Source organism: Anomaloglossus baeobatrachus, chromosome 9 (genome assembly GCF_048569485.1).
Source record: "Anomaloglossus baeobatrachus isolate aAnoBae1 chromosome 9, aAnoBae1.hap1, whole genome shotgun sequence".
Lineage (NCBI taxonomy): Eukaryota > Metazoa > Chordata > Amphibia > Anura > Aromobatidae > Anomaloglossus > Anomaloglossus baeobatrachus.
In genome coordinates, this window is record NC_134361.1 from 138874366 (window position 1) to 138892538 (window position 18173).

Consider the following 18173-nt stretch of genomic DNA (forward strand, 5'->3'; position numbering starts at 1 on the left):
CCATTCAGCACCTTGTTAAAAAGGTAATGACTGATTTTTAGAAAATTGCAGAACATTATCCATGGTGTGTCTGTAACCTCTCATCTTGAAACAGATGAGCTGCATCTGCAATACCACACAGACATGAGGGGAGAAAAAAAAAACAAACAAAAAAAACCACCCACAAACTTCTTAACAAGTTTATTCCATTAATACAATTGACTGTCATGGAAGAGCTCGCCTACATTTCACATCACCATTATACCGCACTGCTAAAACAAGATTATGGCTCATTGCTGTCCGCAGAGTTACAATTTTTCTTTTTGCTCTTTAAAATGAACCAGTCGGGTCCCCAGTGCGCCTAGAGCCACGAGCAGTTCTGGGGGCACATCTAGAATCCCTCTCAAACACTCCCAGCATATAGTAGCATACAGCAACAGATCTGTAGAAAAGTATTTTAAAGGATCCTTTATGATATGCTAATGAGGCCAGGGACTAGGTGCATTAGTTCCCCGGCACGTTGACCCACCTAGCATGTTAGTGCGCCCCTGTGGGCATGATTACCTGCTTTAGAATGTCCAGTGTGATGGCAACACGATACAAATGCCACGATCCATGCTCGTGGCTTTGTACTCGTCAGCATTGAGCTCCTTTGACGTTGGGTGTTTGCGTCCTAGGTTCAAAGGCGCTCACAGCCCATGATTGGAAATGTGGACGACTTAGTCATGCGCACTACTCCTCTCTGAAGTCAGGACACATACACCCGGCTTCTGAGTAGTGCACATGACCGGAAATGAGGATGAATTCAGAGTGTCTTTGAAGCCATGACACTGGGCATTGTAAAGCAGGTCATCATGTCCACAGGGTCATGCCAACATGCTAAAGGGGCCTACTAGCAAGGGAAATGTCCCTGCGACTAGTCACAGCCCTCATTATCATCTCAGACCTTTTAGAAAGTATTTCTAAACATCATGTGTTTGTGTGCTGCTATATGTTGGGACGGTTAGGCAGGCATTCTAGATATGTCCCCAGAACTGCTCATGGTTCTGGGTGCACTGGGGACCTGACCAGTTCCCTTTAAGTAAAACCTCAGAATCTTCCAGAATTCCTTTCCATTGGTCTGCATGTGATCGTAATCTGCTGACTTGGCGGGAAGTTGCAAGGACCAGTTCAGGTTGGGCACTGGCGTCGTCACATCATGACTGCTTTTGTTTGGTGAAATTGACTTGTAGAAACATCCTATGTTATGGTACATTGCAAGGTGTGATCCTCAGGTCAGTGCAGTGATTAATGTCATGAAAACCTGAGGCCACGTCATTCAAAAGAGAAATAAGCAGCAGCACACGTCTATTTCCATAGGAAAAAAACTTTATTTAACAATATATCAGGATTCCAACATAGCTCCAGGGATCTGGAGTTCCAGGCATTAACCGTGGACATGGGGTGAAGTTTAAACAGCAGGGCAAATGTATTCAACAGGAAACAGAAAATTATTCAATCCCATGTGAAGCATGAAAATATAAAAATTGAGTGCCTGAGGAATGACAAGCAAAACAGAAGTGTTATCGGAGTACGTAGATTAGTGAGCGCTCTCCTAAGTGTGATGGATTGGGACCCTGCCTCCCACACCAGGCGATATGAGTCAAGCGTTCCTGACGGAGAGGCCTCGGACATGAAATGGCGTGCATAGCAAGGTGGAGCCACGAGCTCCGTCCGAGATCCAGGGTTTACAAGGCACAGTCCAAAAAGTAAAACAAAATAAAATATATATATTTATAAAAGTGTTTATCCTACCATTGTTTAGCTGTGTCCTATTCTGTGGTACTAGTGACGCTGCAAAGCTAAAGAGGGGTACAGAGGAGACAGATGGCAAGGATAATAAAAGATGCCGGGAAGCTGCCCGCCTTCCATTGCCTGAGACGCAGCGAACATACGGTGGATACATTACTAGAGTCTTGCCCTGGACCCTTATCTGAACACACGCACATACACACGGGAAAGGACCAGATTGGGGACAGGGAAGTGATTGTGCACAGTCCATGTTACTCCAGAGGAATAAGATTACATATTAATCCCTTGCAGACTTCAGAAAAGAGGCCGTGGCTTAACTGTATTACATGATTAAAACCTTTGGAAGTTTAGATTATGTATGGTTTCAGATTTATTGCCGAGGAATTTTTTTTATTAACCCCTCCCAATGATTTTAACATTACTGTAACCCTGTACAAACATAACCAATCATAATGACATTTCACATCTATTCAAAAGCCTACAGCACATTCAGAAGGCCTCTGCAGACCTGGCGTTAAGTCTGTTGGACTGAAGCCCTACACAACAATAAAGTGTAAAGGGGCGACGATGGCACAACGACTGCAGGATATCCGCCAGTGCGAGATCCGACGCAATGGCCGGTGCCAACAGTCAGCTGGCTCTACTGCAGGATATCCGCCAGTGCGAGATCCGAAGCAATGACCAGGGCCAACAGTCAGCTGGCTCTACTGCAGGATATCCGCCAGTGCGAGATCCGAAGCAATGACCAGGGCCAACTACAGTCAGCTGGCTCTACTGCAGGATATCCGCCAGTGCGAGATCCGAAGCAATGACCAGGGCCAACAACAGTCAGCTGGCTCTACTGCAGGATATCCACCAGTGCGAGATCTGAAGCAATGGCTGGGGCCAACTACAGTCAGCTGGCTCTACTGCAGGATATCCGCCAGTGCGAGATCCGAAGCAATGACCAGGGCCAACTACAGTCAGCTGGTTCTACTGCAGGATATCCAACAGTGCAAGATGTGAAACAATGGTCGGGGCCAAGAACAATCGGATGGCTCTACTGTCCAGCAAGAGTCCTGAAGTAGCATCACCCTTACCATGCAGAATAAAAAGGTACTAAAGAAAATTTGAACAGACATGGGAGTCATTTACCAAAAGATAAGACCTTACATTTTATTACAGTCAGCTATCAGATTAGCAACCAACCAGACATGCTAATGTAATAGCCAATACTATCACAAAAGGTGCAAAAAAGCGCAACAGTCAAATGAAAGCCTTCGGGCCTATTCACACAGCAGTATAGTGGCTGTATTTTCCAGGCTGAACGGACAGCATCATATATGTCTCAGATGTTAATGCATCCCAACAGATGACCTGCAGAACTTGTGGTAAACATGGACCAGGCAATATACAGTTAAGTTGTGTGAATTTGCCCTCAGGTTCTTCATTGTTGATCATTTGTCAATGATCCCCAATGTCCAGCAAATTTTGGATAAGTCATTCTCAAAATGTCAAGAATGTGATGGAGGCGCAAATCCAGGCCCAGGTTTTAGCCTTCAGTAGGGCGGTAAGCCAGCATTACACGCTGCCTCATGTAAGGGTTGAAGAAACCACGTTTTAGTGAATTTCCTCTATTACTACTACAAAGCCACTGCTTATCCTGTGAATACATTGCGGAGTGACTTACAGTTGCTTTGATGATCTGAATAGATATGCATTGGATTTATGCTTTTAAAAAAAAATTGTTTTACTAAGACAAGAATTGAAAATAAATTTGGAGTTTATATAAAAAACAGCTATACAGTATTCTTTCCAAAAACACATTATTTACAAAAAATAGCAAAGTTACTCTCTTAAGGTACAGAAGGAAAAATAAAATTGGAAAATTGAAAAAATTAAAAAAAAGGTGCTAATAAATTTGTCACCTTTTATCTTCACATATGTACATGGTGCGTAGGGCAGGAGGAACATGAACAGGCTCATGATGAGAAACGATATCAAAGAACACATTGCTGCAAGTATGAGAAGTTAAAAAAGCCAGCCACCAAACTAGAGGTTTGTAAAAAGGCGACTGGGGGACATTTATATATTAATTATATATAGCCAAAGAGTTATTTAGCATCTGCCCTGCTCCGAACCTAGGTAATGTACAGGAGCAGTCTGCAAAACCGTATAAAACAGGAATAATGACAAATGTCTGATTTAGATTGTAAGTGAATACGTATGTACAAAGACCGGAACAAAGTGGATGAATGCTGAACGCTATAGAAGTACTTATGTCATGTGCTTAAAAACATTTTGCACCCTTGGCCTGCCCAGCAAAACCCAGCAAGTTCCACGCAGGAAACAATGTAAATCTAAAAATCAGCATGGAACAGTGCGAGGTGCAAACATGAGGTGGCGGGCGAGTGTGCGGAGACTATTTTTAAGGCGTTTTCCTTGTCCCGAGAGACAGTGTCTCATAGCCCCTCTTCAGCAGACAGCTGCTGCATTACAGCACACAAGCCCTTAATCTGCCGCAATACAAAAAGGGCACCAGATCCAACTCTGCATAGACTAACACAGGGCACAGGAGCTGCCCGGGGAAGCATAGGGAGATGTGCTGGAGGCGCCACTGGAGAGGCAGCTAGTTATGGGGAGAAATACGCAGCAGACCCGCACAATCCCAGTATTCAGCTCTAGACCGTCCACATGGGAGTGAAGATCAGAATTAGAAGTAAAGATATGGCAGACGTGGATGTCCTGACGTTCCTGGAGTATATGGAATCACGTACAAGCTCCAGTGTGAGCCTACATGCCATAATATAGCCGGGTGAAGTTAGACATGCCGCACATGTCCGGACTCGGAGGCCGCGCTCAGCTAAGCATGTAGGAAACCACTTCCACAACAGGATTTACAACAGGGTGTGTTAGGTGCGGAGGAGTGAACAAGTATATGCATGTGTCAGCATACAAAGGGTGTATAATGTCTGCAAATAGTTAGAACCACTAATACATAAAAGGACTAAGGCAGTGGTTTCATATTAGCCAAATATACAAAATCGTAGTACATATCCAAAAAGTGTAGAGTCTACTAGGAAAGGAGCGTGGTGCAGGAACAAGGGTGGGGGGACGAACAAGAAAAAGGTGGGAATGGTGAGTGGCGATAGACTAATGGTAGATCCAGGAGCTGAAGAAATGCAGACAGGCATTAGGGAAACGATGAGGTGGGAAAGAGTAAGTCTAGTGTAGAGCGCACGGACCGGACGAACGTGAAGGGTGTGCGCCGTGTGAATGGGGTTTTGCATAACATTTCTAAATGGTGGTCCTTGTAATGTCTGTATTTTCCATACTGCAGGACCTTTCAACATGTGCTCCCTCCGAGGGGTCAATAAATAGAACAGGACGACCACCGGAAGATAGCAAGCCCCCTTACTTGCTTCTAGTTAGTGGTTCTAGTGGTGGAATAGTACTAAAAGGATGCACTGCAAAGTCCGACGTCTGATCCGAACTTCGACAGACACAAAATTGATCACTGAATGGTGGTGGCATTACCATCAGCACCATGGAGCACCTTAACCAGAAGATATAAGTAGGAGAAAGCTGGTGCGCTGCCCAACACAGGAAGGGAGTCACATACCAAGTAAAGAGAGATACCTTAATACGTCTTCAAAGCACAAACTAGTTTTCAGATCTGGACCATAGTCTTCGTCAGGTGAGATAATCCAGAGGAGAAAACAGGTTTGTGCTTTGAAGTACTAAGATACCCTTTACTTGGTATGCAACTTTCGGTCTCGCATCGCACCAGCTTTCTCCTATCCTGCTCAGCATCCTGATCCGATAACTGGTGCTGCCTCCCGCACTCCAGGCGAGTGCGTATACTAACTCACCACAGTTACGTCTACAAGGTAGAAAAAGAAACATGTATCCCAGACTCTGCAGCTCCAAATCTTTAAGGTTTATAGACTCTAATACCAACCGGGCTTTTCCCCCTATGGTAAAGGTGGTTTTGTTGATGCAAGTACTGTGTATGTGGACATCAGTACCAACCAGCAGTACTAATTTAGGTGAAAAACTGCAGAAATGCCATGTATGAGAGTACTGAAGAAACTCTGGGTCAACACAATTAGCATCAACATCCTCAAAGTAGCAGCAACATGCCAGCTCCTGAGTCAACGTAACGCCAGCGCTCTAAGAGTGTGGTAAGTATTCTTGCCGATAAAAAAAGGCAATCAGAATCAGGTAGCACAATTAGTGTTGAGCAAGAAGTTAACTACTCGTACTCCCTATGCTGTTAGCGAGTACTGTCCTCTTGCGCATATTTGTTACGAGTAGCAGGCACAATGTAAGTCAATGGGAATACTCGCTGAGTAGCGACTAACCCGAAAGCCGTACTATTCGCTACTCACACGAAAAAAACGGCTTTCGGGTTACTCGCTACTCAGTATTCTCAATGACTTGCATTGCGCCCCGCTACTCCTAACAAATATACGAGTAGCGGACAATACTCGCTAACAGCATAGCAAGTACGAATAGTTAACTACTCGCTCAACACTAAGTACAACGCCAACTGATGTCGGGGGTATTAATGTGGCAACTCGGAACAGAAGCCTCCCCAGCCACGACACTTTAGTACGGGTCATTATGTAGGTCATAAAACTTACTCATTCTACAGTCTCCAGAAAATATTTTGGACTACAGTCAGTCAATTAAAAAATTAAAAATAAAATTGAGATTACCTAGCCTAATCGGATGTCACAAGTCACTGCATTGGGTATAGTGCTCTAGGAGAGGTCGGTCACTATCCAGGATATTTTCTGTGCATCATTAGGCAATTGCAGCAAAACTGGATCCAGCACATACAAGCTGTGACATCCATGGCATCCCAATTTCATTATACATGATGCCCACATTTCACCATTTTCACTGTTTCAAACCAGTGGGCAGCACTGAAGCTGCGGCCTATGGAAAGGAGTGTGCAATTAAGTGCATATGTGTACACAGGTAGCTGGCGCAGTGTGGTCCTGCGCACAGGCAGCGTGTGCCCGCGTGGGTACAGCTCACCCAGGAAGTACTACAGCTGAGCAAGCCATGGTGTGTTCAGACTGGACAAGAGCAAGACACACAATTATACCACTCAGAAACCAGACAGACCCCAAGATCCATGCATGTGGCAGCCCTGGTCGGGCGTCACACCACTGTGCTCTATACCACCAGAACATACATGCCAGATTTGTCATTCATAGCCGGGCACAGTACATGTAGCATCAGCACAATGTAGGATACGTCATCCCCTCTACCACCAGGAAATAAGACATTGCTTTTGTGAATACTGAAATCACAGCCATCAAAACTACCTGCTTCATTGTACCTCCACAACAAGAACCGTGGAAAACAGTTCAGACTGCCCTTGCATGTCAAGTAAAGGCTGACCACTGCAGATGTGCAAAGTGCAGACAGGAGCATATCCAAACCACCCTCCCCTGGACAGGAAAGGGAGCAGAACAATGGGGCAAACTATATAAAAATACCTAACGTAGGGAAAGTTAGTCTTATTGCTCCGTCTCCCAGAGTCCTGTAATGCAGAGTGACCTTTGGCCTGTGCTGCTGGCGCTTTATCGGCCATCCCACTAATGGGGAGCAGGAGGAGTTGTCCCAGTTCATCTCAGACCTTGTAGTAAATGTTTGCAGGGCTTTGAGGCGGCATCTCTTGTACAATGTACACGGGGTGTCCATAATCCCCGCTCACCTTCTCATAGTGAGGGCAGTAATTGTTCTCTGTAGTCCGCAGCGGGATGATGATGTCACTTGGCTCAGTGCCAGCATTTCCGCTGCATTTAGGGCTAGCCAATGTGCTAAGGGATAGGGCAGCTGCCCGCTGCTGTGTATGTTTGCGATGCCGTTTTCGAATCTTGATAAGTAAAACTACTAGGAAGATGATGATTAGGATAAAGATGACACATCCGGCACCGATGGCGGCAAACACAGCCACTTTTGAGCTGAAGAAGTTGTCAACGGAGCCTCCGGAGGGAGGTTTATTGTCCTGGTTCACAGTATCTGCAATATAAACCAAAGGTCGGGGTGAGTAGGGCAGAAAGGAACCAAATATTACTTTGTGTTAACCTTCACAAGACATCTAATACAGACTAGCAAAAGAAAGATGGCCCAATTACACCCAAGGACAATGTTGGGCTCCTGCATAGGATTAGTTACATTCTTAACTCTTTAGAGGCCCAAGATACTGGCAGTAAATCCTGAATCCAGTTATGCATTTCTACAATTTGCTTATTACAAGTAATATAAAGTGATCTGACTGAGGCCAGCTGGGATGGTAGGGAAGGAAGGCCAGCCATCCCATGGCCACCTGTTCATCAAAGCTTCAAAGTCAGGATGCTGGGGTCAGGCATGAAACCATCAACAGGCGGCCACTTCCACCTTACAGATTTATGGCAGGGATGGGGAACAGTACTTTCACTATGCACTTGCCAATTTAAAGAGCACCTTTCACTTGTGTTTTAATCTAAACTGATTACCTTCTCCATTTGCAATTATTTCACCAACATTTTTTTTCTATGCCCCTCCATTGCAAAGTTATGTCTTCTGGTAATAAATATGAAAATGTTCCCTTCAACCAAGCAGGCATATACTACAAGAGAAAGCAAAAGCCTGCAAGACTTCTGTGCTATATGCCCAGGTCAGAGAAGGACAAAATTTAAAAAAAAGAGAAACAACACCAATTGGAGTAGAGAAATCAAGTCCAAATAAAGAATTAGAAAGTGAAACGTCCTCATAGAAGGCAGTCTCTCTCACCTGGCTTTCCATGGTCTTCTCCTTCAAACCCTTTATTATTTGGCCCAGGTGTTGCAATCTTTCCAGTATTATCCGCTTCTTTGCCGGGCCGGCTAGTGGTCACCTGTTCTGGTAATACTGCATTGGGGTCTGTAAAGATTGTGGAAAATCAAAACTTTTTGCCAATAACACTCAAAGTAGAAATTTACATCCACAAGCTGTCATTAGTGCTAAAGAACAATAAATTATCTTTTATTTCTAGAGCGCCAAGATATTCTGCAGATTTATTTTTGTAGATGTCCTCTCTGAATTAGAGAGACTTTACAGAGTAAGGCCTCATTCACATCAGTACATTGCATCAGTGTTTAGAGGACAAAGCCAGGAGTGGAACTAGAATGGAAAGACTGACACCTGCTTGGTGTTGTGGATAAAAAAAAATTGTTTTAGGCCCTGTGCGCACTGGAAAATGGAATTTTCTCAAGAAAATTCTGCAGGTATTCAAAGATTACCGCACCCGCAGTAAAAAACCGTGGCAAACCGCACCCGAAAACCGCATGCGGTTTGCAGCAGTTTTACCGCGGTATTGTTCGCAGTATTGCCGCGGTTTTGCCGCGTGCAGGTTGGTATGTGCTTTATTGCATTCAATGCAATAAAGCACATTGAAAAAAAAAAAAAAAGTCATTTCATTCTGAGATAGAGAAATAGAAGAATAGATAGACAGACAGAGGGATAGATAGAAGGATAGATAGATAGAGTCCCTGTGAGCGCACACTGCATTTCTCACGGTCGGCAGTGAGTTCACATTACCGGCCGTGGGAAATGCCCTGTGGTTACCTCTGCTGTCTCGCTGCGAGGCATTCAGCGCTGTGACAGTGTCAGTCGCGGCTGGATGTAAGCAGCGCAGGACCTGTGGATTACGCCGGAGCGGTGTTTCGGGAGGGGTTAATAAAAGGGTGAACGAGGCTTATTTGTGTTTTATTTAAAATAAAGGATTTTTCGGTGTCTGTTTTTTCACTTTACTTACGGGTTGATCATGTCAGCTGTCACAGACGATGCCATGATCAAGCCTGGAGTTAATGGCGGTGATCCGCCACCATGTGGGTCTGTGTGTGTCTGTGATGTGTGTGTTTACTCTCTGCTCTGCTTCCTCTTCCTGTAATGACATCACTTCCCTGCAAAACCGCAGGCAGTGATGTACATTACCGGAGGTAAACCGCAAAATACCGGAGGGAATAACGCAGGAAAATAGTGTTCAGTTGGCAGATGGGGGAGGGGGACACCGGATGGCCGATTGAACACAGCAGGTGTATGGGGTATACAGCTGATGGCCAACTGAACACTTACTGCAGGTGTATGGGGGGGGGAGGGGGGAAGGAGGGGGAAGGGGAGTTGAACAGCGAGGGGATGGCTGACTGTATGGGAAAACAGTGGTCTGCTGACTGAGCACTAATTGAAGGTGGGCACCTTAAGCAGTGTTTAGTACTAGCAGGGGTGACAACCACAATATTGTTATATTGTAAATCCACTACTAAAAGTTGTAAATCGTTCTTTCATAAGAATATTGATAATTTGCTTTGTATACCTTGTCCGACCTTCATGATGATCTTCATAGACCGCGATTGGCATACCCCTCCTTCCCGATTCTCGAGACCCTGTAGAGTGCCATTGGATGTAGCTGCAGTGTAAAGAGATTATGTTAAAACAATGATCGTGACTTGCTGAAAGTAAATGATAATGACCAACACCTCTGTTTCTAATCAGTTTTAAAGCTGGGTTCACACAGACAACGACGTCGCTGTTACGTCACCATTTTCTGTGACGCAACAGCGACCTTGTAAGTCGCTGTTATGATTGCTGCTTAGCTGTCAAACACAGCAGAAGCAGCAGCGATCATAACGACACGCGTCGCTGTGCTACATGTGCAAGAGAGCAGGGAGCCGCGCTTAGCGCTGGCTCCCAGCACTCCTAGGTACCGTACACATAGGGTTAATTACCCGATGTGTACTGCAGCTACATGTGCAGAGAGCAGGGAGCCGGCGCTGGCAGCGAGAGCGGCGGATGCTGGTAACGACGGTAAATATCGGGTAACCAGGGAAAGGTCTTCCCTTGGTTACCCGATGTTTACGCTGGTTACAGCTTACCGCAGCTGCCAGTGCCGGCTCCTGCTCCCTGCTAGCTTCATTTCGTCGCTCTCTCGCTGTCACACACCGCGATCTGTGCGTCACAGCGGGAGAGCAACGACCAAAAAATTAAGCTGGACATTCAGAAACGACCGGCGACCTCACAGCAGGGGCCAGCTCATTGCTGGATGTCACACACAGCGACGTCGCTGCAACGTCACAGAAAATGGTGACGTAGCAGCGACGCCGTTGTGTGTGACACCACCCTTAGTCTGTCAGACATGGGATGAAGGGGAGGGGGGTACAAGACAACTTTAAACTTTTGGTTCTACAGCAGTATTGCAGGCCCCAAGTTAAAGTTTTTACAAGAAGCAAAGTAGACAAAATAGAGTGTCGTGCTTTATGTACCCCCTACTAATCATCTATATCCACCCCGACTGACTATTACTAACAGATCAGACTGCTCTGCAATATAAGAGTGCATTACCAGAAACAGCCAACAGTGAAATGGCTTCATTACCACATTAACAATTACTAAGATTTATGAACTCATATCTCTCGGTGTTGGAGCTTGTTAGTGGATTAGAAAGCAAAGTCATCTCAGCAGAATTGGACCCTCCCTCTAAGTGCCTGCAGGCCTTGGAAGAGCAGACGTATCCAATACTGGAAAGAGTCTGCTCATTCACATCAAAAGGGATATTAAAGCAAGCGTCTGAACGGCTTGTACAATAAAGCCAACCATTTATCCGCCAGAAGATTTCATTGTGGCATTTTATTCATAAAATGCTCAAGCAATGTAATGCTTAACTAGTTGCCCCTTTAGGCCCTGTGAGCACTGGAAAACGGAATTTTAAGAAAATTCCGCAGGGTCTGAAAGATTACCGCACCCGCTGTAAAAAAACGCGGCAAACCGCACCCGAAAACCGCATGTGGTTTGCCGCGGTTTTACCGCCGTATTGTTCACGGTATTGCCGCAGTTTTGCCGCGTGCGGGTTGGTACATGTGTTTTAATGCATTCAATGCAATAAAGCACATTGAAGAAAAGAAAAAAAAAATCATTTCCTTCTGAGATAAATAGACAGATAGAAGGATAGATAGCTAGACAGAGTCCCTGTGAGCACACGCTGCATTTCTCCCGAGCGGTAATGTGTTCACATTACCGGCCGTGGGAAATTCCCTGTGGTTACCTCTCTGCAGTCTGTCTCGTTGCGAGGCTGAATTCATTCAGCACTGTCAGATGCGGCTGGATGCAAGCATCGCAGGACGTGGATTACGCCGCAGCTGTGTGTTTCAGGGGGGGGGTTAATAAAGTGGTGACAGAGGGGCTTTTTTGTGTTTTATTTAAAATAAAGGATTTTTCGGTGTGCGTTTGTTTTCACTTTACTTACGGGTTGATCATGTCAGCTGTCTCAGACGCTGCCATGATCATGCCTGGACTTAGTGGCGGCGATCCGCCGCCATTAACTCCTTATATTACCCTGATTGCTACCGCATCACTGCAACAGGAAGAGCCGGGGACACTCCGGTACTGCCACATAAGGGATACGACAGTCACGGGGCAGCTGCGGATGATATTCCCGGCTGTGGGGGGGGTACATTAACCCTAGCCCTCCCCAGCCTGAGAACACCCGGCGCCGGTGTGTGCTTACCGCGGCTGGAAAGTAAAAATACGGCAGAGCCCACGTGTATGACATCACTTCCCTGCAAAACAGCGATGAACATTATGTCCCGAAAACCTGAAATACCGCAGGGATTAACGCAGGTAAACGCAATGAACTGCACAGAATTTGCTGCCTGCGTTATTCCCTGCGGGATTTCACAATTACATTACTGTCAATGGAGTGAAATCCCGCAGCGACGTGCGGAAAAGAAGTGACATGCAATTGTTTTTGCTGCGGGAATCCCGCAGCAAAACATGCAGCTGTCAAAATCCGCCTAGTGCGCACAGCATTTTTTTTCCCCATAAGTTTTGCTGGTGAATCACTGCAGAGATGTTATGAACATAACATGCAATGAAACATGCAGCAAAAACCGGCAAGTGCACCTTAGAAGTCTTCTAGGGCCAGGAATGCTATAAAAGCAGTTATATGGCCACACCTGCAAGCAATGGCAGATCTGTACAAACACGAATTGCTCCTTTGCTACGAACACTTCATGTCAAGGGTCCCAAAATGCACATTTTTATAAGAACAGCTCAATGGAGAATATATATATATATATATATATATATACACATACATACATACATACATACATACACACATATATACACACACATTATATATATAAAAATCACATAATATTATATAAATATATAATTTATATAATATCTTATAATGTGTGTTATATATATAAAAATGTGTAATATATTACACACTTTTTTATATATATATATATATATATATATATATATATATATATATATATATATATATATATATATATATATATATATATATATATATATATATATATATAAAACACATTATAATATATTATATAAATTATATATTTATATAATATTATATATAACATTATATTATATAAATATATAATTTATATAATATATTATAATGTGTGTTATATAAAAAATGTGTGTGTAATATATATTACACACTTTTTTTATATATATAACACACATTATAATATATTATATAAATTATATATTTATATAATATTATAATGTTATATATAATATTATATAAATATATAATTTATATAATATATTATAATGTGTTTATATATATATATATATATATATAAAAAAGTGTGTAATATATTACACACACATTTTTATATATAACACACATAAGATATTATATATATTTATATAATATTCTAATGTGATACACAATTTTTATATATATATATATATATATATATATATATATATATATATATATATATATATATATATATATATATATATATATATATATATATATATATATATATATATATATATATATATATATATATATATATATATATATATATATATATATATATATATATATATATATATATATATATATATATATATATATATATATATATATATATATATATATATATATATATATATATATATATATATATACACACACACACACACACACACACACACACACACCGTATTTTTCGGACTATAAGACGCACCGGACTATAAGACGCACCCTGGTTTTAGAGGAGGAAAATGGGAAAATAAGACTTTAAGCAAAAAATGTGGTCATGACACACTTATGGGGCGAGGATCTGCTGCTGACACTGTTATGGGGGTAATGTCCCCAAATTCTCTACTAAGGTACCCCATCCTGGTAATGATCCTCCTGCCTTGTAAATGATCCAGCTATAAACCCCCATCCTGCCTGTTCACACCCTCCCCCCCCCCCCCCATCCAGCCTGTTCACATACACCCCCCCCCCCCCCATCCAGCCTGTTCACATACCCCCCCATCCAGCCTGCTCATATACTCCCCATCCTGCTATATGCCCCCATCGTGCTCATATACCATCCTGGTATATGGCCTGTATCCTATAGCACAGATAAAAAAAAAATAAACGACGTTTATACTCACCTTTTCCTCACTCCCTGCAGCCGATCATCTTCCTCTGTGCGCCACTGACGTGTGTGTATATGTGTGTGTATATAGCCGTTCCCCTGCTGCATCGCGATGTCTTCCTGTCTGTGCCGATCAGCTGACCAGCTCAGCACAGATCAGCTGACCGGCACAGACAGGAAGACATCGCGTGCAGCAGGGGGACGGCTCCACACACGGGGACGGGTGAGTGTACTGATTCACTGCACCCCGCGCGGGGGGCAGTGAATACAGCCGCACATGATCACTCCAGGCTGTAATTGCCAGGGGTGATCATGCGGCCGGCTCTTTGCTATGTGCGCGTCCCCGCTCATCCTTCCGCCCACCTGTCAGTGCCGGCTTCAGCGCTGAGAGATGGGCGGGAGGATGGGCGTGCATATGTAATGAGCGGGCCCACGTGGTCACAGCAGGCGCTGCTGCTGCCTGCTCGTGCCCCCGATGACCTGCAGCACCCTCATTCCCAGCCGCAGCCCTATAGTCAGACCATAAGACGCACCCCCAACTTTCCCCCAACATTTGGGGGGAAAAAAGTGCGTCTTATGGTCCGAAAAATACGGTACATATACATATATACATATATATTCACATTATAATATATATTATATAACATTATATACATATAACAAATATATATATATATAAACACACATACACACACATACATACATATGTTAGTGTGAACAGGGACGTGCGTCCATCTGAAGAACAGCGATGAAAGGCAATTTCCAGGAGTTCAGGATAAATATCAATGCCAAATCACCTTTACTGATCAGATGATTGAAAGGGCTGAGAACAGAAGTGGCCCCGCTCTGTACATGGGGTAGTGGCCGCCTGCTACCATTCCCGGTCACTATACAGCACGTGGAGAGGGGCCAGATTAGGAACATTGCAGCACCCACAATTATTTGTTTGGTGGGGATCTGGGTAAAGGAACTCTACCGATATTGAGGACCTTCCCTAAGGATAGTTAATATTCTAGTCTGGGATAGCACCATTAAAAGTGAACCTGTCAGGTCCCTTCCATCCCAGCAGCAGTCACATCTGTATGACTGAATTCTGTGTAACCAGCCCTGTATGATGCTAGTCACTTAACTCAATGTTATAAAAACAAAAATAAAAAAACTATACAAAGAAAAAAGGATTAACTGCGCTGTTCCTATCCTAACTAGGGCCTTGACCAGTTGATGGGGCGCATGCGCGTGGCTCATTTCGGCAGCAGTGTGCTTCAGAGAGGCTTTTCTGGACTCCATACTTCCTGACAAGCTTCGTTATCCACTGCAGCAGGATTACGAATACCAGTACACAGCTGATCATATCAGATCCACCAATCACAGCAGATGTCACAGCTCCCCTGCGCCCCCTCCCTTCACAATCTTTGTATTTAAGCATCTGAGTGTGTGCAAAATATAGGGTTTGGGCTCTGACCACTGTGGCCTCATACATTTGTCTCCTGAAACAAAAAGGAAGTCAGTAAAAAAAGCCCCAGTTGCCACTATGAAAATGATTTCCATTTTTAATTTTTTATAGAGCTGATATGCAAGAAGAAAAAAAAATGTCAAAAAATATAGGTGATTTTCTGACGATTGGTTCCCTTTAAGCTTGTTCAGATGACGTGTCCAGTAACCATGTGTTAGTCACATATAACTCCTGTGATGGCGGTAGCTGCTCTCTGGATGGAGGAACCAGGAGACAACCATGGATTATATCTGCACTACTGTAGATAAAGGAAGGTCCACATCGCTGGTGCATCTCCTGATGAAGACGTGAGGTTATCACTTCAAAATGCGTTGAATAAAGCCCCCTCACCTACAATCCGGACATGTATACCTTTTATCTACAGCAGCGCGGCAGATAACCGTAGATCCAGTTTTCTCCTGGTTCTCCCTACATACTGTTTCACCCTCTGGGCTCGTGGATCTTGCAGCAGCTGTTTTGTTACCTTTACTACTGGTTGCGGGTGCCACAACCTCACAAGGTGAGCAAATTACCAACACGGTATTTCCCTTTATACGGAGACCCTTGCACTTGTTTGTCCATAGCATTCCAGTTGCTCTTTCTGGATGGCACATACGATGAATGACATGTGTGAACATCAAATCCATACAGCCCAGAGGAGCACAGCGCTACCGCAATACACACTAATAAGGGTATGTGCCCACGATCAAGGTTCACTGTTTTGGACGCAGCATGTTTTCACCACAGTGAAGCGGCCAATACGCTTGTGTTGTACAGTAGAAGCACAGCAAATGGGATTTCATGAAATCTCACACCCACTGAGCTTGTTTTTCCCGCAGAGAAAAATGACCTGAGATGTGGCTTCCCGAGACGCGGCATGTCCATTCTTTGCTGCGGAGATGCAAGCGTTCTCTGCAGGGAGAGCACAAGAGACCGCAATCGCCTGAGCCCAGATTGTGGCTACGAGCAGCTGTGGCCTCCTGTGGAGGATACCCGTGGCACCGTCCAGGACGCAGCAGGTCCTGATGGTGGGCAAGTGCGCTAACAGTACTGAGAAATCAGATTAACGGGTAAAAAACAAAATGCTCCATAACCCACAGAAAAACAACTGGCCTTGTGCTTATAGCAACCACAGAGAATTCTTCCACCGCAGCTCAAAAAACGAAAGCTGAGCCCGTGACTAGTTACAAGGGGCCAAAGGCTTTTCCTTAGGCCCCATTCACACTTTGTGCAGCCCGTCAAGGTCAGTCTGAACGCCTTGAGGTGCTGCAGAAACAGTGTGAACAGCGTCTTATGTGTGATTATGTAGCCAGAAAAAGTTAGCTTTTAATAATCTTAAAAGACTGCCTTGAGCTTTACAGCAGGAATAACGCAGTGAATAGTCCTCCTATACCAGCTGTCATGCCCCAGAGGGACTACTGAGGACTACTCGCCAGGACCACAATTTACCAATTACTTCTTTCCATGCAGAAGCCCATGCGTCACTTTATAATGAGCCAGACTAGAGACATGCAAGCCTGCAGAGGGTTAACGGGAGCGTCTCCTCCCAATCTCTGCTGGATTCCCCCACACAGGAAATTAAACCTCTGTCCCAGTCTGGGAAGCGGGATCATGGGGTCTGGAGAAAGAAAGAAATAAAGCATTGGAAGGCTCCAGGCAAAACCAGCCAGGCCATGGAAGGGGGATTATTAGCAGCGGGAGCAGAGTAAGCAGCGGACCTCCCTAAACTCCAACGCTTCTGTTTTTGTTCTTCCGAGAGCAAATGGAAGTCAGTCTCATATGTGAGAAGTCACAAAAAAACGGAGGGATGAAAAACAATTCCAAGAACGTTCATCCGGTTCTTTCAGCAGGTACACCACGGCACTCGCTCTGCCGGGGCGCGGAGGCCAACGCTGCATTTACACGCACTGCAGATACTCAAGTGGACTCCCATTTTAATACAAATATTGTGGCTGTAGCCGCTGTAATGTCCTTAAAAGTCATAGTTTTGTAGTGTAGGAATTCCAAAGCCTGTGATCCATATCTGATGCGTAATCAAGCCTTAAGGCCCTGTGCGCACTAGGCGTTTTTACCCGCGGTTTTGCTGCGGAAATTTCTTGAGAAAGGTTTGTAATCTTTCTACAGACATTTCCCAGCAAAACCTATGGGGGAAAAAAAATAGCTGTGCGCACACTGCGTTTTTTTCCCCTCAAGAAAATTCTTTCTGAAGATTGAGAAAATTTCTTGAGAAAATGTGCATGTCACTTCTTTTCTGCAGGTAGCTGCGGTATACCCCCGGTATTTCACTCCATTCACTGTAATGTGATCGCGAAATACCGGGGGTATACCGCAGGTAGCAGATGATGTGCGGTATACCCCCGGTACAGCCGCGATTTACCTGCGGTAATGTACATCGCTGCCTGCGGTTTTGCAGGGAGCGATGTCATTATGACAGAAGAGGAAGCGGAGCAGAGTAAACACACACGTCACACTCCCTGGAC

General features: G+C 44.3%; 1 protein-coding gene across 1 annotated transcript in view; it reads right to left on the minus strand.

Moving 5' to 3' along the window:
* Positions 1-210: 210 nt before the first annotated feature.
* Positions 211-18173, minus strand: part of EFNB1 (ephrin B1) — a 71013-nt gene continuing 53050 nt past the window's right edge. Inside the window, exons 3-5 of the mRNA XM_075323997.1 lie at positions 10103-10195; positions 8542-8670; positions 211-7788 (exon numbers count right to left, since the gene is read on the minus strand). Of these exons, the coding sequence (XP_075180112.1) occupies positions 7397-7788; positions 8542-8670; positions 10103-10195 (614 nt within the window). The 3' untranslated portion in view covers positions 211-7396. The remainder of the gene's footprint in view (positions 7789-8541; positions 8671-10102; positions 10196-18173) is intronic.